A 19,357-nucleotide genomic window follows, 5' to 3' on the forward strand; every position below is an offset into this window, starting at 1 on the left:
CGTTAATTTCTTGCTTGTAAGAGTTCAGTAAATTTAAGGCATCGACGGCGATGTATCTGGCGTTTCTTCCTCTTAAAACATTGAGACTGAAAAAAAATCAGGAGCCCTAGCTTTCCAATCATGGAAATGGGGGCAAGCCTCTTCGCGTGGTTGTGCCTGACGTATTGCCTTTGTTTGTTTGTTTGTTTGTTTGTTTGTTTGTTTATTGTTTATTTTGTTTGTCTTTAGTGGTCCGTCTCCGGAACGCAGTTTTCGGGCTGAATCGGCATGGCGCCTTTTCATGTCCTTTTCTAGCGTTCGTCAGCCGCTAGAACAGCCAAACGAAAAGGACCATCACGCAATCATAGAAACGCGGGTTAGGAATTCAATGTTCTCGAAAGCAAAACTATATTGAAATGTGCAATTCCTGATATTGACCTTACGTGCTGTGAAGCAGATCGCGTTTAGTCCATCAACACAAAATATTTCAATGAAACGCCCATAGCAAGTATATACTGATTCCCAATTGATTTTTGTATCGTCCGTAGAACGCACTCGTATGCTTCAGTTCAGTTCACATTGGGCAAGCACGGGCGTGGGGCCCATGCTCGTTGAAGACACTCGCTTTCGGACTGCGGTGACCCGGGTTCAAACCTAAGCCGCGGATAGAAAATTTATTTTGTTTTATTTATTATTTCTGCGGTGCGCGCCAGCTGTGAGTGAGGAGGTTTTTTTTTTTGGAACACCGCCAGCTACACAGGTCGGTAAGTACAAGCTCCGCTTGAATAATTGCTGGAGTAGAAATTATGCCTCAAGAGTGAAGCCATACTCACCCTAAAATGACAGTCGCGGCCGCCATCTTTGTAGGGGCAGGATAAAACGTTAGCGTTCAGCGTAGGAAAGGGGGCGTTTTCCGCCCACGCCCTACAAGTTTATTATGGCATCAAAGAAATTGCGCGACGAAAACACGGACGTAAGAACACAAGTGTACTTGTCTTCTTATGTCCGTGTTTTCGTCGCGCAATTTCTTTGATGTCATGGAACACCAACTAGCCCAAAATGCTGCTCTCATAATTATGGCAATTTTTTCCGGGCACATAGTGCTCAGTGTGCGTCTTTGGGTTTCTTCTTTCGTCAAGAAAGCTCAAAGTCCTGGCAAATTTTATTGGAGATCCAACCATCAATACTCATCTCGATGCATTACTTTAGTCGGGAACAACTATATCTTATTTAAGAATTTATCTAACGCTTAGCTTAACAGAGCACAGGCACCGTGCGTACACTGAAACGTTGACGCAGTCAGAGGAGTATCAATATTTCCCCAGGGCCCAATTCTTAAAGCACTAAAAGAAACAGGAACGATGCACTCGCTGGAAACACGGACGTGATGGTTTCATTGCAAACAGGAACACCGGAATCAATGGCTGATCTTGCGACCGCCGAAGAGATACTCACGAAAAAAAAAAAGAAAAAGAAAAGGGAATGAACTCACCGGCAGTCTTGTGTCGGATGCCATTATGTAAAAGAAAGCCGAAGAAGACGAAGTTTGTTTTTGCACGAGTTTCAAGATTAACCAATTTTTATAATCTTTACGCAGGGTTAAAGAAACACACACAAACCTTTTGAAGCCATTAGACAATGAAGCCGGAGAAAGAAGCACTAGGTGTTGTACTCGCAGTGTTTCATTAAAACGCACTAATCACGAAATACCAGGAAATGGACGTGGATGAAAAAAAATATGTATATAACTTGCCACCGGTGGTGACCGAACCCACAACCTTTACATTACGCAAATAGCCCCTCTATAAGGCAAAAACAGCGCTCACTTTATGAAGACGCACAGAATCTGTGCGCTGTTTTTGCCTTATGATGACGAACCAACAAGGTCGGGATGTGTTATCCTCTCGATAAGTTCGCCTTCTTTCTTACACGGAAGCCTTACATTCCCGCCGGTATTGCGCGCTGATGGCATCTACATGCACCGTTCTGCTCGAACTGCCAAAACTTATGTCACAGTTGTTCACCCTCCTTTCTATTTCTCAGGGGCACCACGGCGCATCAGTGGCATCGCCGGCTTATGAAAGTCGAGGTTACGCGGTCTTCGTTTACTGGTTCAGTACTGCTTGCGCAACTTCGAACAGTTAGGCACGTCGTCCACGGGTAAAAAGGACATTGCAGGGGGTAAGGAACAAAATAAGAAAGAGAGGAAGGAGGGGGGAGGGGTCTGTACGTTTTCGACGGAGGTCAAGCCAATGCGAAAAAGAAGCCCCGGTCGAGTGGCGATCGTTGACGGGAGGCCATTGCAGTGAAAAGACGCGAGAATCCGTAGAAACTTTCGCGTGCCCCGACCAGCCGACCGAGTGACCGACTTGTGTTGTTTCAGGAAACCTTGCCTGGCGGTGCAGTGGCCCGAGGAAGCAGGAAGGAGTCCTTTTTTTCTAAGCGAAGTTTTACAAGTTTCCTGAACTGGTGAACAGCGTCAAATATGGAGAGGAAGAAAGAAAGAAAGAGAGAGAGAAGTGGAGAATAATAAACCGCGCAAAGCGGAAATAGGAGCGCGAATTCAGAGCTATACGGCTCAGTCCAGACCTGATTTAAAAAAAAAAATACTCGAATGCGTCCTTGATAGGCTTCCCTTTAACATTTAGTCTTCGCGGGCTTCTCTTCTCTTGCGAAATGCCGCATGTACCACTGCAAGGTAAAGAATTAAAATGGAGTCCTACTCATTCACTCAAAAGAATTTGGCCAGCCCGATCCAGCCAGCCCGGAGATATACCGAGGGACAGGGTTCCTCTGCTGCCCCTGGCGCGGCCTAGACCCAGGCCATAAATTTGCAGGATACTCAATAAAGTTGTCTCGCTCACTCAGACGTATGCGCGAATAGTTAGTTATCATTGGTGTAGTGTACGCGTGGGGATATCGGTGCGCTCCTCCCACTAGTACTGGCGTGTTCGATAATTCAGAGGCGGCTAGGTTCGCAATTTGACCATAAAGCTATACACTCGTTCTCGTTTGTGTCTTACCTCCACGTATACGCCAGACCGGGCATACGCTAAATGAGAACGTATTGTCACGGGATGTGTCTAATCGACACAGAGTACATAAAAGGGTGTGCGCATGAGCTGGTTCATATGAATCCTTCCTTCCTTAAGGTGAACTAATATTACACAGACAAGAGAGAACACAAGGAGGATAACTCAATACCTGCTGAAAGTTTATTGCGCTTGCTAACGCCCATACCTGCTGACAATCGGAAAAGGGAGAGAGCTTAGGAAAAAGAGGGAGGGTTTTTCAGAAACTCGTTTAGAATAACAGAGAGCTGTAGCTAGTTGGTAAGTATTCGTTCTAAAAAGATAGCGCGTGCAAACACGGACACAAGAAAGAAGTCACGACATCGCAGACGCCGTTTGTGGTGTCGTGACTTCTTTCTTGTGTCCGTGTTTGCACGCCCTGTCTTTTTAGAATGAGAAACTTGTTGTTGCGCATGCGTCCGGGAAATAAAAAAAAAGCAACTAAAAATGCTGAGCCCTTGAACTGCAAAGATGGAAGCCAGCGAAGATATGACTATTGTGGGTCTAATGTAATGAACGTTGCTATAGTGAAATTATATATTATCATTATTGACCATATTGAGGAAATAAAGAGACATACACTGAAGGATCTAGTGCGCATGACGCATGTTATGTCATCAACGGCGGCCAATGGCGGTCTCAAAATGAAACGCTGCAGTACTCAAGAAACCCACTTGTTTCGAAAACTACAAAAATTTCGTGACGTTCTTTCTTATGCAAGTGGTTTTGTGTTTGACTGGTCATTCGAAAATTGTTCGTCATTCTGATACGTCGGCGAAATCATATACCTTGACGTTTACTTTTACGCCATGTCCATTTCTTCGACTCAAAAAGGCTGGATTGGTCAAGTTAAACAGTTCGCCTAAAATAGTTGCTCTACGCGTCTCTTATCCGCGGGCGCGATGAGCCAGAACATAGACATACAACACAGCTTCGCTTTAGATGATAATATATAAAATCAAGCACGATAATTAAGGCACCAGTTGGCAGTCTGCGATCCTCCTTGCCCACAGTGTAATCTAAGCGCTCGTTAAAACCGGACAATGGCAGCGATATTGTGTGAATTTTCGTCTAACCACAGTTGGCGCGCGTTTCTTTTGTGGGTTCCACCAGCCTTGTGGCCGGAACACATTTAGAAAAAGCAACATGTTCACGATTACGCCGCTGTCGAAAATTTACACCATTGGCGAGGTAGCGTACGCTATGTGCGGCAATTGGAACTGCAATTGTCTATATATGAACTCGGCACCATCGGACGGCATAATCACCCCGGTCACTCAAATTTACGCTGCCAACGTAAGAAAATAAAAATAATAATCAAACAAAAAGAACGTCGCACTTTGTTATGGTTCATTACGGTACTTGCCTATATCACTTCCTTTTGTTGAGATGAAATCTATCAAAAGGAAGCCACTTAACTCTTTCAGTTTCAGAAACTGTGCATATATACTAAACTGCTGGTACGTTTTAGCGAAAGCTGACAGGTTTAACACTGGCAAATAAATTAACGTTAGTCTCGGAAAATGAAAAATTGAGAAGAAAAAGAACAAAAGAGCATCCCTTTGCGTATGGTAGGAAAAATGCGCTTTCTCGTAAACAGCCGAGTACCCGCTGTGGGAAAGTTTCATTACGAAAATGCAATTGTGATTGTGATTCCAGACAGGCAGGGTACCTAATTAGGACATAATTCGATATATGGCCGTTACAACGCAGGAAAATTTCAGTGTATACCCCTTTCACGAGTCCGCGCACCGTCATCGGTGTGACGCAGCGTGGGGAGACTCGCCGGTAAGTTTACTGAGAGTGGAACATCTCTAGCAGTTCTGACTGGTGCAGTTTTTGGTATCAGCACATGGAAAAAACAGCCTGCGGCGCCATTTTATCGCGTGCGACGTAAGCAAAAGGCGGGAGAGGTCACGAAGCCACAAATTACGCAATCGTAATTTTCCTGGCACGTTTACCTAGGAAGGTAAGGCTCCGCCTTCTTTATGGCGCTCCGCCGTGCGCTAAGCTAAAGCTGCCTACGAGAGCGTTGCTCCTTCTGTATATGAAAGAAGCCTCGCCACGACCAACACTTCTCAAGAAGACGCAACATTTTTTGTTGTGCCAGCGACATTTTATTTTAACGCGATAGCGTTTTAACGCGATAGCGTTAAAGAGCTCGTATCGCAGAAATTCCGCCGTCGGCGTCGGCACCGTTGGTTGTGAGCGAAAAATCATCATCTTGTCCGTGACCGAAAAATCGAAAAAGCTGCAAATAAAATAAATAATAAAAATATTGAGTCCGAGTGAGAATCGAACCCAGGCCGTCTGCGTGGCAAGCAGGTGTTCTACCACACAGCAACGCCTCTGCTTGGAGCTGTACTGAAAGTAACTTTCATGCTTCCCAAAAATACGCGTCCTGTATACAGGTGTCACAGTACGAGATGCAATATCGCAGTAATATTGCGTGGTACAAGCGTACATTGCCATCGGGCGTCACACCATGTCAATATCATAACGACTTGGTGGTTTAAAGACAGCCACCCATCACAGAAGGCACATTACCGCGCGTATTCCTTTAAGACCACGTAGTGGGTGCAACGCAACTTCGAAAAAGTTTCTCGCGCATAATTCCCCTGGTTTAAAGCATGCTACCCATTACATAAGGCACACACTTTAGTTCGCGCATTCTGTTAAACACTCGTAGTGTTCGAAGTGCGCACTAGGGGCAGGATATCCCTATTGCGTTCAACTCTTGAAGGCGAAGCTTAAGCGTCCCCCCAATTTAAAAAAAATTTTTTTTGCCGTTAGGTTTGCGGCTTTGCGCAAACCTAACGAATACTACCACTCTCTTGTTCTTTTTCGTTCTTTTGGCGAAAAAACCCAGAATAGTTAGCGCAGGACTAACAGAGACGTGAAGATGCAAGCGCTACCGCTAAAAAAATGTAAGAAACGCCCCCCCAAGCATACCGTGTATAGATGGTTAACCAGCATAGCTGAAACATGCGGTCCCGGTGGTTATAACGACCAGGGATCTATCGAAGCGTGTTCTGTTGTAGCTTTTGATTTCTTTATCGCCACATTTAAAGAGATACGTGCTTCGAACTTTGCGTTTGGTGATGTTGGCTTAGAGAATATTAAGGACACCTAAAGGAGTTTATGGGTGGCGATACACGCTGCGGCGGGTAAAATCCCTAGCTACATATTGCTGATAAAACCTGAAAAGAAGCTATATAGTGCAAGCGCGGAGACCCTTCGAGGTGGCGTGTGCTAGCATTGGTTATTCACTGTAGTTTCTGCGCACTCACGGACCGCCGCTATTTTCCACGTCCTAACCACGTTGCAGCTTCACTGTCAAGCATAAATTACTCGCGATGAACTAGGGCTGACAAAATGTGCGGATGAGCACGCTGCTGAAAAGGCTCACCGCCATGCTGCGCACTGTTGCAGCCAGTTCACTGTTCATGAAGGAACATCGTAAGAGATTCGAGGCTGTGGCTTTCCTGGAAACATTTGTGGGACTCACGGAAAGCACTCAATTCGACTTGAAGGCTTCATACCTATGGCTGCACAATCGGTGCGAGATTGGGGAAGAAGTATCGAGCCGAACCGTTTCCGTAATATTGCAGATCTAGAACGATTGAATTCGACGGCATATTTGCAAATTTAGGCTGTTTCACCCGATTCAGCCATCCGGCCAAAGTTTAACCACTTTCTGAACGCCCAGCCATCTTGCACTGGTATCGCCGTTCATACTTGTGAACATTGTCGATCAAAAAGCAAATGTTACGCATATACCTGAGGCGCAACATCAATATGTAAGTATTAGGTGGTGTGTTCTTTTACTAGAAAATACATAGATACGTAATTCTAAAGACCCTTGTGTTTCTTGCGCTGCGCTGAAAATGCTAGTGTTTTTTGGCCTGCGCTGCAAATGAGACGCTAGGAGCCAGATGCTGCGATTCAACATAGAGGAGGAGGACTCATGTAGTACGGCCGGCAGAAGACTATCGTCTTTCGACGACATTTGCAGCGAAGCACGCAGATACGCGGCCAATTTTTTTCTGCACCACCGCTATCTACCTGGCGTTAGCGACGCGATTAAGTAGGCGCACCACGTAACATTGCACCAATTTATGCAGGTTTCAAGGGCGTATGGTGTATACAGCGTTTGTCGCAATTTCCTTAAAACAAACATTGTGAAGTTTAAGGCGGGTGAAGACCGATGTACTTAGAATATGCCTCAAGGGTACCTATAATGGAGCCGAATAAGAGGTGACGCAATTAAAGTGGCGATTTTCTTGGCATATGCAAGCGCGATTTCATCATATACAACGCTTTCTGCATACGCACGATCAAAGGCAACCTTACTCAATCTAAGCTAATCTAAATCTTCAGACAAGCTACTTTGTGGCACCCCGGAACCTTCTGAGGATAGCACGCATCCTCATAGAACATCCACAACTTAACCAACACCGGAAGACCATTCATGATCGTCTTGATGTTGTAGTGTTGCGTTCGTTATCAGTAAAAGTTTACTCGGACACTGATGTTATTCTACTAAGCAAACATAATTTGTAGAAGCTTTGAGCAATTTTTATGCATCGTTACTTCATCGCTTTATTGTGTGCTAGTTGAGGGGCGTAATTTTCATTTCAAGTTTACGTCATAATGATTTTGTGTCGCAAGTGCCCTTATTTTTACGTCTTAGTTTATTATAATGATAACTTTACGGCGTTACTGACTGTTTTCTTCGTTTTGCATTGAGCGAAATCGTTCCAACATGAAGTATAGTGCTTCTCATACATCGTGTTCTGACCCGGCAATACGCCGTGATGAGTAATGGTTTACAGCCTTATGTCATGAGCTTGGTATGTCTGTGGACCGCGGAGAAGTGTGGTGTAATTCGTACTGTTGCAAGTAAAACGAAAATTTAGCGATCAGGATTTTTCGCTAATTTATTCTGTCGCCACACATCCTCCCCCTACGGCCGCGCACCCTTGCCAACGATGGATGATCTCGCAGGAGTGACTTATTGGACGAGCTGGTACGCTGTCGCGTCGTAGAATAGCAGTAGTAGTAGTACGCGTGACGCAGGTCACGTCATCAGAGGGGAGATTGAATAAACTAATAAAATTAAAATAAAATGTTGTTGACGATGATGATGGTCGAAATGATGACGATGTTGATGACTTTCTCTACAAAATACCGGGAAGGCAATTCGAACTTTCATTAATCACACGAGTTCAAGACACACATTAATTTTAATAAACCGAGGCAAGGCCATTTGCACTTTCATTAATTACATTAATTAGACTTATAATAATTGTAATAAAGCTGGGCAAGGCACCTGAGCGTGTAAGGAAGTCATGTAGACAACAGGGAGCGTACACGTGGCAGGATTCCGGCTTCGCCGGCAGCAAATCACGTGACGCGAGGCGTTCACTGAAGCGCCATTGCCAAAGCGTGCAGTTCACGTGATCTCGCTAGAAATCACGTGACTGAAGACGCTTATTGAAACGCCGTTGCCTGAGCCCGCGGGTCACGTGATCTCGCTTTTCTCAGTCAAATGTGAGCGCACGTATTTGAAATCTATAGCGGTCGATTTACGACACCGCGTGATATCCCTAGCCAATCACATACACTCTCGCGCTTACAGCTGTGCTGCAGGTGCCCAAAACGCAGCATAAGGACAGCAGGTACCCATGAAACTGATCAAGGTAGTCATAGACATAAGGTGAAGCGTAAGCTATGTTTAAATCGTGCCTGAACAAGTTATCAAAAACAGCAAGTTATCAAAAACAGGACATCGCCAATAACTATCGGCGACGTCCTCTTTATCGACGGGGGCGAAAGTGCAAAGGGTATCGGCATCGAATAAGCGTAAAGGAACAAAAGAATTGCAGTCATCGCTCCGTTCTACTGCTCGATTATATAAATGGTCATGGACTGAGGTTAAGTCGTTGCTTTTAACCATCCTGGCAATGATAGGCAATGGCTAAGCAGTGACCCTTATTAAAGTACCTTGCGTGGAGCGCTATAGCGTGCCTCTCATAACACGCTACTTTGCCTCGAATGGAGTTCTCGTTTTGTTATCTTATGGCATACGAACATGTCGGAAGAATTTAGAGAGATCACGTAATACATGCGTTTTATGTAGAGTCCAATATTTTTCAAGTCATTATCCAAGCAGTCCATCGCCTATACAGCGCATACATAGACGCTTTGTCTAGTGCGACAGCTCGTAATAATCGCCAGTAGATTCTACATATTTCAAAGGCAGACGAGTTTGCGAGTATGCTGACGTGTATATACCTTTTTGTGGGGGGGGGGGGGGGGGGAGGAAGGGGGGCATGGTCCGGGTCTATATAGTATTGACTAGAGTGCGCCCATCGCACAGAGGGAGAATGAAGCTTCGTTCGTCATGCCGGCCCCGTGGAGCTAATTAATAAATCCACGCCTCCGGAAAACACGGGCGCATCGCAGCGGCCGAACTCGTATATATAGGCGAGCGTGGGACCCGGCGGCCAGGCTTCTGCGATCGGAGTTTGTGTGGGGCAGCGCCGGTGAGGCGGTGCGTGGCTTGGACTGCAGAGGGCAACGGAGACTTCGGGTGGGAAAGGAGGCCTCGATGCATCAGGGCGGATTAAGCCTCGCGTGGTCCCATTGTTAGTCGAGCGCGGTAATTAAGCCCGCACACTGGCCGACGCTGCAGGATCCGCGAGAAATTTCTACGATTCGCAAAACCCGCTTCGTACCAGTGCTCGCCCCCCCCCCCCTTTCTTCCTCTCTCTCTCTCTCGCTGTCGCCACGCGGCTTAAGGGGCGAGGCGCGAGAGGTTCCCGTTACGACATCCGTGCTGTACCGTATTTTCTCGCTGCTCTGTCGATGCAGGTGTATGCAGCCTTACATACTCCTGCGCTCGCTGTCGACGCACTGGCCCGTTTAGTTGCGTGCCATAGATGCGAGACACTTTGTTGCCCCTCCTTCTGAAGCGTCTGCACGCTGTAAAGCTTATGATCTCAAGCACTTGAATTCTCAAGACGTCTGCTTCACTGGTCGGCTCGAAATCGTTATTATGCAGTTCGGTAAACAATGCCACCTTAGTGCCTACGCAAGACAGGAGACACCAGTTGAAGTCGCTTGAAGGAAAGGCTAGTGTTGTTGCGGTTGATTGGCCGAAACTTGGCCTAAATTCTGTCTCCAATGAGTCGTCTTCGACGTTTTCAGCAGTGCGCGGAACTTGAGAGACGCGGTAGCCGAGAATATCCCGTGCAGACATTCGATGACCTCCATGCATTGTGCCGGCAGCTTTCTCGGCGCTCTAGGGGACGCCGTCTCTATCCGAGCTTGGCCTAATTGGAGCGCAGGGTAGGAGGATATAAGCCGGATGGTCCTGCGTCGGCCGCCGAGGGACTCCATGGGCTCTGCAACCTTACGCCGGTTTCCTGTGCCCAGCGTAGGCGGCGTAGGCATTTGAAACAGGGATCTGCAGAAGCGTGACGTAATTGCACTGCATCGGCGGAAGGTAAACGGCGGCCGCATCTGTACCGGCGTTCTCTTGCAGGCGAAAGGAAACGCGGCCAGTACGGTCAGTATATTTCCACTTGACCGGCCGAGCTGGCACGATGATGCGGGCACGCTAGCGGGAACTGTGACACTGTAACGAGTATGGCAAAGGAGGAGTAGGAGAAAAGGCAGAGAGGTCAGTCAGATGCACGTCCGGTTTGCTACCCTTCTTTGGGGCTAAGTGATTAAAGAACTAAGTCCGCAAGGTAAGGTAAGGTTCATGAAAGTGAAAAAATCTTCACACTCCCGGTTCTATCACGAATCAGCAAGGAAATCCATGTGAATTTCTCGAGAAAAAAGCTTCCCGGTTCAGGAAAATTCCTTCTGTTTCGGGATTCGAACACGGGATGGGCGCCTTTGCGTGGCGGTCGCTCAACAATCTCAGCTAACCAAGAGGATAGCATATTGACGACGCTTGCTTGTAAGTTTGTGCAACAAACAGGTGGATGAGGGTTTTTCGCTTTCTGTGAATTCTGTTCGGGTACTTTCCGGATCTCGAAATCGGTGGTAGTGCGGTGTGTGGTCCTGCAATACAAAGTGCACAGTTGCTTCACTTCATACACAATATTCGCCTAACGGCGCACATCTAATACACATATACACACAAAGATTATTATGCCTTAAGGGCCAGAGTACATATGGCGCAATAAAAAAAAAAAATCGCCCATTGTCCGGAAGAAATAGCCCGAGAAGCGTTGACGGCGGGAGATCGATTTGAAGAGAATTCTCATCAATGGTGATGTGTTATCGTAGTGCTTCACTGCGCCGGAAAAGTGCCGTATGTAAGGTGTCCGTTCCTGGTTGGACGGAGAACGTCCGTTCAGCCAGGAACTACTTCATGAAGGTCCGGCTGACCGGTACTACTTGTCCCTGAGGACCAGTTTATTCTGGTAGACAGGGTGATGTGATGGTCAGGGTCCACGGGCTCCTGAACTGCGGACGCTGCCCATTTGAGACCAGGACTCTCGCCTGCTTATTCATGCTAGTCTACTAGTGCTGCTGCCCATTTCTGTCAGCTGGCGTCACATGCTAAGGGACGCCGGCTGTCAGAAAAGAATGTTCCACGCTCATCGCCATGCCTAAGAGCGGCACTTGGCTAATACTCCTATGTCTACATGCACAGAAATACCAGATTAATTGGATGAAGTAGACGGGAGGACGGCCGCCGCTGCGGCTCGATTGGTAGCGCACTGGACGCGTTATCTGAAGGCTGTACGTTAGATCCCTATCGGCGGCAAATTGTCTTTTCGTCCACCTTAATTATTTACATTTATATAATACTTATACAGTTAAATGACTACAAATAACGTCCCCTACGTTGTCCTTGGCCGCATTGTCTATTGGTGTCACTAAGTTGTGTTTAACAAGGAACACGAACCGTTGATCCATTCCTGTTATTCGGAGAATAGAATATGCCCTGAGAGCTCGCGTGAAGCCACTGAGACTCTTGTGTTGTGCTTTGTGCAGACGGTCTGTTCGGCCGCTGCGAAAGCGTGTCCCGCCTGGGCGCGGCCGACCTTTGGCGCCCCGATCTGGACGTGAGCGGCGCCAAGCTGCTCGAGTCCGAACTGGAGCGCCTCTGGGAGCAGGGCTACCGCTGGCGCCACGTGTACAGCCAGTGCGTGGTGCGATCGGCCCTCTCCGCGATTCGCCACGGAAGACTGTACGACCCGGGCTTCTGCGCGCGGACACTGCGCAGCACGCTGCCCATAGTGGTGAGTCTGGTCACTTCTCTATGCCTTATTCACTCAAAGATGTAAATAAATGTATACCTAGGACATTTATTCCAGACGGGTGCATTAAAACGCGAGTTTCATTCATTTACATTTTCATGCACTAGCCTAATAGTCAGAACCGTAGCATGTTTTAAAACTGCGGAGCAGTTTAAGGGACCGCCTTGTCGTCTTATATATCGCGTTGTTTTCCCGCAGTCTCATGTCTCGCGTTGGCGTCACGCAGGTCCCACGTTCGATACACATAAGCCGAGCAGGCTGGGCGTTTTGGAACGCCAGCGCTTGCTTGCCCGTGAACGCCAGCGTCGTCGAAGGGCTAATTCGTCTGCCCGAGCCAGGCAAACAGTAGCAAACAGTAGAAATGCAGTAGAAAGGAGATCATAGAACAGAAGATACGTAATTGCAATACAAATCAGATAATCAAAACAAAAGAGCAGAAAATTATATAAAATACCACATAACATCACGGAACGAACAAATAGCAGATAAACTCAAGAAAAGAACACAAAATAACGGAAAAGAGCACGTAAACACAACATAAACACAAGGAAAACACAGGCGGGTCAATGCTACGCAGTTTTTTTTTTTATTCATATACCCTAAAGGCCCATTCGGGCATTACATAGGGGGTTTTGAGACAGCTATATGAACAAACTTGCAAATAAGACCATTGGTAATATACACTGAAACTAGTAAACAATATAAAACATACTACTATTAACAAGGCCGGGTGCAAGAAGATTGGTAACATATAAATCAAATTGTTAAGACAAAGTTACAAAATCAAGGATGCTAAAGAGAGCGAGAGATAAAAAGAACACTCCAATTATACACTGAAAAATAAAGATACAATGAAAATTGAGCTGAAAAAATCGATTTGTACAATGAAAAGGGAAAGAAAGAACTTGTATATATACATACACATACCCACATGTATGGGCTAGCCATACATTCAAGAAAATCTTCAAGCTATTAACAAAAGCGTCATGATCAATGATTGAAGCTTTGTCCCTCGGTAGTGCGTTCCAGTGATGTATGGCTAGAAGTAATGGTGAATATTGATACGTATTAGTGCGTGCAATGAAAGGCTGTACTTTGAGTGCGTAATCAAAACGCTGGGAACCGGGCTTTATTATTATAAAATGTGTGAAAATGTGATAACAGTGCTAGTAGTCTGCGTTTTTGAAGAGAGGGCAATGAAAGTGAGTGTTTGATATCTGTAATGCTATAGTTGCGCGAATATTTCTTGGTAATAAATCTTGCCGCTTTATTTTGTATTGATTCTAAGTTGATCGATCAGATATGATTGATGTGGGTTCCAGATGATGGATGCATATTCTCTCTTTGAACGGACAAATGTGGTGTATGCTAACAATTTGGTGGAAGAGTTTGCCAAGTATAGGTTTTGTAATGAAGCCAAGTGTTTTGGATGTCTTACTAGTTATGATATTTTCGTTCCAAGTTAAATCAGAAGATAAATTAACTCCGAGATATTTAAATGTGGATACTTTTTCAATGGGGACACCTTGAATTTCGTAATGGCTTAGTACTGATTTAGGCGCTCTTGTGGAGGTCATGGCCTTAGTTTTAGAAGCGTTAATTTGCATTTGCCACTGGTGACACCAACATGCGAGTTTATCGAGATCCGACTGTAATGACTTATTATCTTGGATGTTGTCAATTCGTCTGTAGATGATGCAGCCGTCTGCAAATAACCTGATTGTAGATGATAAGGTATGTCCAATGTCGTTGATGTAAATGAGAAGCAAAATTGGTCCCAGGACCGATCCCTGGGGAACACCAGACTTTACAAGCGAAAGTGAAGATGTGTGCCCATTCACACAGACTGATTGGCTGCGGTTGGTTAGAAAATTATTTATCCATTTTACGATTTTGCTGTTTATATTAAGATTCGTTAATTTCATTATTAAGTGGATGTGCGGAACCTTGTCAAATGCTTTCGCAAAATCAATGAATATAGCATCAATTTTTAATCCACCATGAATGGCTTCGTGAAGGTCAGTCACCAATTCAAATAGTTGTGTTTCACATGAACGACCACGAAGGAAACCATGCTGGTTACTGGAAAAGAAGTTGTGTTCTGTTAGAAATGTTATGACGGTGGATGATATGATGCGCTCTAATAATTTACGACATATGCTCGTTAGGGATATGGGACTATAATTAGAGACTAAGGATGAGTCACCGGATTTGAAAATGGGAACTACGCTCGCAGTTCTCCAGGCGTCAGGGCACCAAGCTTTCACTTGGGCTCGAACTGGCTTTAATTTTTTGCTTGCTTGTCCCCTTAACATTAAGAAATAAGTTTTTTTTTTATGCTAAAGATGTGGCGTACTAATTCCAACCTCTACAGATTAACCCTTTCAGCCATAAGCGCCAACCTGGACATAAAAAAATTCCTCTAAGGGCCTGGGCATGTCTTGCGTTTTCGTGATAATTCACGGACCAGTGGCTGCATGAGGGCAACTTATTCTCAACAACGGGACTGCAAAGAACTATATTTAAAAAAATGTAGTGTTGCACCAGTTTCGTACTTCGTGAGGTGTTTTTAAACGTCGTCAACACCCCTCCTTACGTTGTTCTGTGCCCGCAACCTTGGCACAATGCAGGTAACGCTGACGCCTGTGTACATATAGTTTCTCAATGTATCTTGTGCCGAGTAAGGTGAAGAAAAGTAAAGTGCTCGCGGAATGAGATGCGGCATCAGAACTTTAAGTATAACAACTGGTATGTGCAGTTGTTCGAGATAACCACGTCGTGTCACTGTGGCTGTGTCCAGTAAGGGAGACATTGGCTATAATATGAGTGTACGAGCCATTATTACGGCGGTGTGACACAATCCAAGGATGGTATGAACGAAAGTACGTGCATTACTTAGCCCTAATTTGACGGGCCTCATTCTGTGAGTACTGCATGCCTTGTTCTCGGTCTGGAATACAGCACCTGGCTGCTCATCCAAACATTATCATGACAGGCCACGCGCGATTACATCTGTCGGAAAGGGAGGTAAATATACACGAAATGATGGATATTGATTCCGTTCATGTCTTCTCCCTTTTCAGTCCGACGAAATAGCGATGGAGCTTGAGCACCTGAGCCCAGATGACTTGGCCTTCATCAAGTGAGTACTATTCGTTGCTACGGTTAACGGTTACTGCGGGAGCTTGTTAGAGGGCTTCTAGCGCTTTCCAGTTTTAAACATGTACTTCCTTTTATAGTGCGCCAGCATTAGGAGGCGCTAGACGAAAAAAAAGTGTTCGTGTTTGTTTAAAGCGCACTGTGTGAAGCCTCGCAATATCAGCAGTTGCCGATTTGAGCCAACTGTTAGGTAATGTTAGTTAGCACCGACTACTTTTGGCTAGCTGCTGCTAATTAGACGTAAATATAGGTAATTCTAATGCATTTCTATAGAATAGGCGCTGAAGTTTTTTCTTGGAATCGAAAAGAATATATGGTCATAAGTATAAATACATAAGCTCATCATAACAATGCGTTATGCCCCCTTTTCATGCACCACCGCTCCTCGAGGCCACGTTAGACGTTAAGCGCAATCAAAATTTTACCACGCCTTCATCGTATACAGCACTTAAGCGAGAAATGAAGTTAGAGAGGTGCGCACAGTCAATGCACGACGAACGCTAACTATATATGACGCCCTCTCGTATTAAACACCCAGACGATTCAGTGGTGTCCTAAGCCAAACGGCGGCCAAATAAAGGCTGATCTAGACGATACCAATAAAGATATTTAAAGAAAGAGTATCTAATACTTTGTCCTGAGCGCGAGCTGAGGCATATGTGCTCATTTTGGTCTATTTCTTGCTGTCACGAGAGCGAGTGCAAAGAAATTTGTTGAAAGGGGTAGCATGTGCGCTCGTACGTCATTGGGAGATCACAGCCGTACTTACGGAGGAAGTGGCGCGCGATAGTCGATGAGCATGCGCAGAAGGTGTCTCGCGATAACCTTAGGACGTGGGTTATAACGGATCCCCATATAAACACGTTTCTCGAATAAAAAAGTTGAGTTGATAGTTTGCGCTGTGTCCCGTCGTATGTGTGTCTCGGCTTTTTTTTCTTCGTTCCTGTCGCGCTGTGCGTAATGAACGAATCACGGAAACTCAAAGGTGCAGAATGTTACATTCTTCGATACGTTATCGTCACGCGTCGAATAACTTTCAGGGAAATTTCTGTTTAAGTTCTCACTATAACCTGAACCATTGGCTGAGAGTACCACATTTCCGTAGGACGTCAACCGGAGAGTTTAGTATGGTTGTACAACTTGCGCCCTTTCATTTACATGCCATCTAGTGTTCTTGATCGTTTCTTTTCTTGTTTTCTTTAGTGCTTGTAGAACGTCGATGCGATGCCATCAGTCCTAGTCGAACTAATTTTTTTCCCCAGTCACTCGACCTTTACTCTACACCGCCATGCATTCCTTCTACTCTAAAGTAAAGATAAACACCGAAGGAAGGAGGCAAGCAAAATAGGTTTGCATAGACTTCGGTCTTTCTTACAAGGCAAGGCGTCTACGCGAAAGTGGTCATGGTTGTCTATCAGACGCCGCCATGAACGGCACGTACAAGAAAAGAAAGAAAGAAAGAAAGAAAGAAAGAAAGAAAGAAAGAAAGAAAGAAAGAAAGAAAGAAAGAAAGAAAGAAAGAAAGAAACGCAAAGGGAGCATAACTAGACCAACAACAAAGCGTAGAGCACCAGAAAAAGCATTCTGCCACCCTGGTATACGATTACGCTTGCCCGCCGTACGCCTCCTAAACAAACCGTTGTCCCTTTAATCTCGCGAATTCCTCGGAGCCGAATTAGATGCCACGCCGGGGCCTCGTCTTCTTGTCCAGTTCCAGCCGTACAACAGCCCCTTCTCTCCCGACCCTTACCTTCGTGCTCCCTGCTGCCGTCAGTGTCGCCACAGTCATCGGGCGTATCTCTCGCCACCTCCTTTTCTCATTTCCTTAACCCCCTCTCCTTCTTTTTGCTCCTCTTTTTTCGGCTAGATTTTTCACACTGCTTCGTGGCGTGTCGTTCGTTTCTCTTATTGGGCGGTTCGGTGCGGCAGCTCGATCCTGTACAGTGTGACGACGTCGGCCGGTGTCGTCACCCTTCTTCCTCGCTCGCGTCGCGTGGCGACGTACGAAGTCTTCGGCGACTGCCACCGGCCAACAGTGTCCGCGCAGAGCGGGCCCCAGCCACGGGCGCAGATCGGTCTCGGCAGCCCACGGCTCGTCTCTCTTCCCTTTCCAGCCGCGGCTCGTCTCGGTGCCGAAAAGGCAATTTTCCCGCAGGATACCCGAGCCGGTGGCTCGGGGGCCCGCGTATCCGTTTCCTCGCTTCGACTGCTTCGCAGTCTGAGCTTCAGGATGCTGCGTACCGCCTCCGCCTATCTTCGCCCTCGCTCGGCTTTTCTGTGTTTTCTTTCGAGCTTGTATGTTTCCGAAACAACTTCTCTCTCTCTCTCTCTCTGTCTACCATTTACCCCACCTTTCTTGCCCGTCACATATAAGCGCCTGTTTTTCTCTATGTAACGCCGTTCCTAGACAGGTTTGCTTAAGACTGAAGGTCATACAAAGTGCCTTTGTTTTACTTGATCTTTTTCCTACCGCGATTGTTCATTCCTTCCGTCCTCGTCGCTCAGTGCGAGTTTGACGCAGCAAAATTGACAAAATTGACAAAATGTCGCAAGCAGGAGTCTGCCGTTCGAAGATGTACGATACAGAGCAACAAACGGTATGCGGCGTGCACTATTCTGCATGCGCCCATGCCAATGGCGCAAACTGTCGCCGTGATTGCACAAGGCAGCCATTTTACGACTAGCTCTGGCGACCGTAAGCTCCTGTCTCGAATAGCAAACAATATGAGCAGTGGAGTTTGCAATGACAGCATGTGGTGTTCTAGTACGGTCAAGTTTTATTCCGCATTACGTGGTATACAATGTACATTCTGTCAGCTTTCAGAAAGAAAAGTCGGCTGCAGGAAAAAAAAGGCCGCATTTTCACTTAGTGGTACGAATACGTGGTCCGTAGCCATAATGGTGTCTTGTAGCTAACGTTAAGTAGGTGGTGTACCAGGAAAGTAGTTGTTGTTGTTGTCGTCGTCGTCGTCGTCGTCGTCGTTGTTGTTGTTGTTGTTGTTGTTGTTGTCCTCTCCTCATAGCACATACCCAATGGAGGGGATCGGTCGAGTAGTTGGTGAATTCTTCCTATATTTTCTGCATATCCCATGTTGCATTCAGAGAGCGCTTCGTTTTCTTCTTATGACGCGGCCACGGTACTGTTTAATTTTGACAGCGTTTGTTCAACTTCGCGAGGTATGCGATGTTGTTCGTAGGACTGTCGGGTACGTTGCAAACGTTACAAGTTGTTGTGATTGCCACAGGACACCTTCGAGGCGTCGCATTATGCGACTTTTTATCTATGAGGGAAAGCTGGTAACCGGACAACTCAGTGATCTCCACAGTGTTTCAATTGTAGGAATCTTGTATGACGTTGTCAATGGGGAAAATTGTTTTAGTGTTATGGTCGCAGCTATCTTCCCATTTAGCACGCTTACGTTTACTTCACTAATATGTATGAGCAACAGTAATCCTCGATGCAGCGTGGCGCGCCACGTCTCACTTGCAGGTAGTTGACGCGTAATGAATGAGGCAGGATTAGTTGCACGGTTCATGTCAAATTTTGTGGCAGTGCGGCTTTGTGAACATGAAAGAAGTAACAAATGTCAAGTACTGGTTCTTTGTTTCTTCATCTGGTTTTCTTAGCACTCTGCCTCCATATTTATTAGTCCCATACACGCTGCCGATGATAAGCGTATGTAAGGTATTGCATACCCGTTGGGAGCCTTTCATCTCATACACGCACCCGATGATAAGCGTATGTGAGGTATTATATACCCGTTGGGTGCCTCTCATGTTTTCCTACGCTACGTCCGCCATGGTGGTCTCGTGGTTACGGTGTTCAGCTGCTAGCTGACCCGAAAGTCGCGTTTTTGATCGCGA

At 46.1% G+C, this 19,357-nt stretch overlaps 1 protein-coding gene across 1 annotated transcript in view; it reads left to right on the forward strand.

Moving 5' to 3' along the window:
* Window positions 1-19,357, forward strand: part of LOC119387660 (receptor-type tyrosine-protein phosphatase N2) — a 580,933-nt gene that overhangs the window by 169,474 nt on the left and 392,102 nt on the right. The window contains exons 3-4 of the mRNA XM_037655122.2: window positions 12,069-12,316; window positions 15,418-15,476. Of these exons, the coding sequence (XP_037511050.1) occupies window positions 12,069-12,316; window positions 15,418-15,476 (307 nt within the window). The remainder of the gene's footprint in view (window positions 1-12,068; window positions 12,317-15,417; window positions 15,477-19,357) is intronic.

This window comes from Rhipicephalus sanguineus, chromosome 3, assembly GCF_013339695.2.
Source record: "Rhipicephalus sanguineus isolate Rsan-2018 chromosome 3, BIME_Rsan_1.4, whole genome shotgun sequence".
NCBI lineage: Eukaryota > Metazoa > Arthropoda > Arachnida > Ixodida > Ixodidae > Rhipicephalus > Rhipicephalus sanguineus.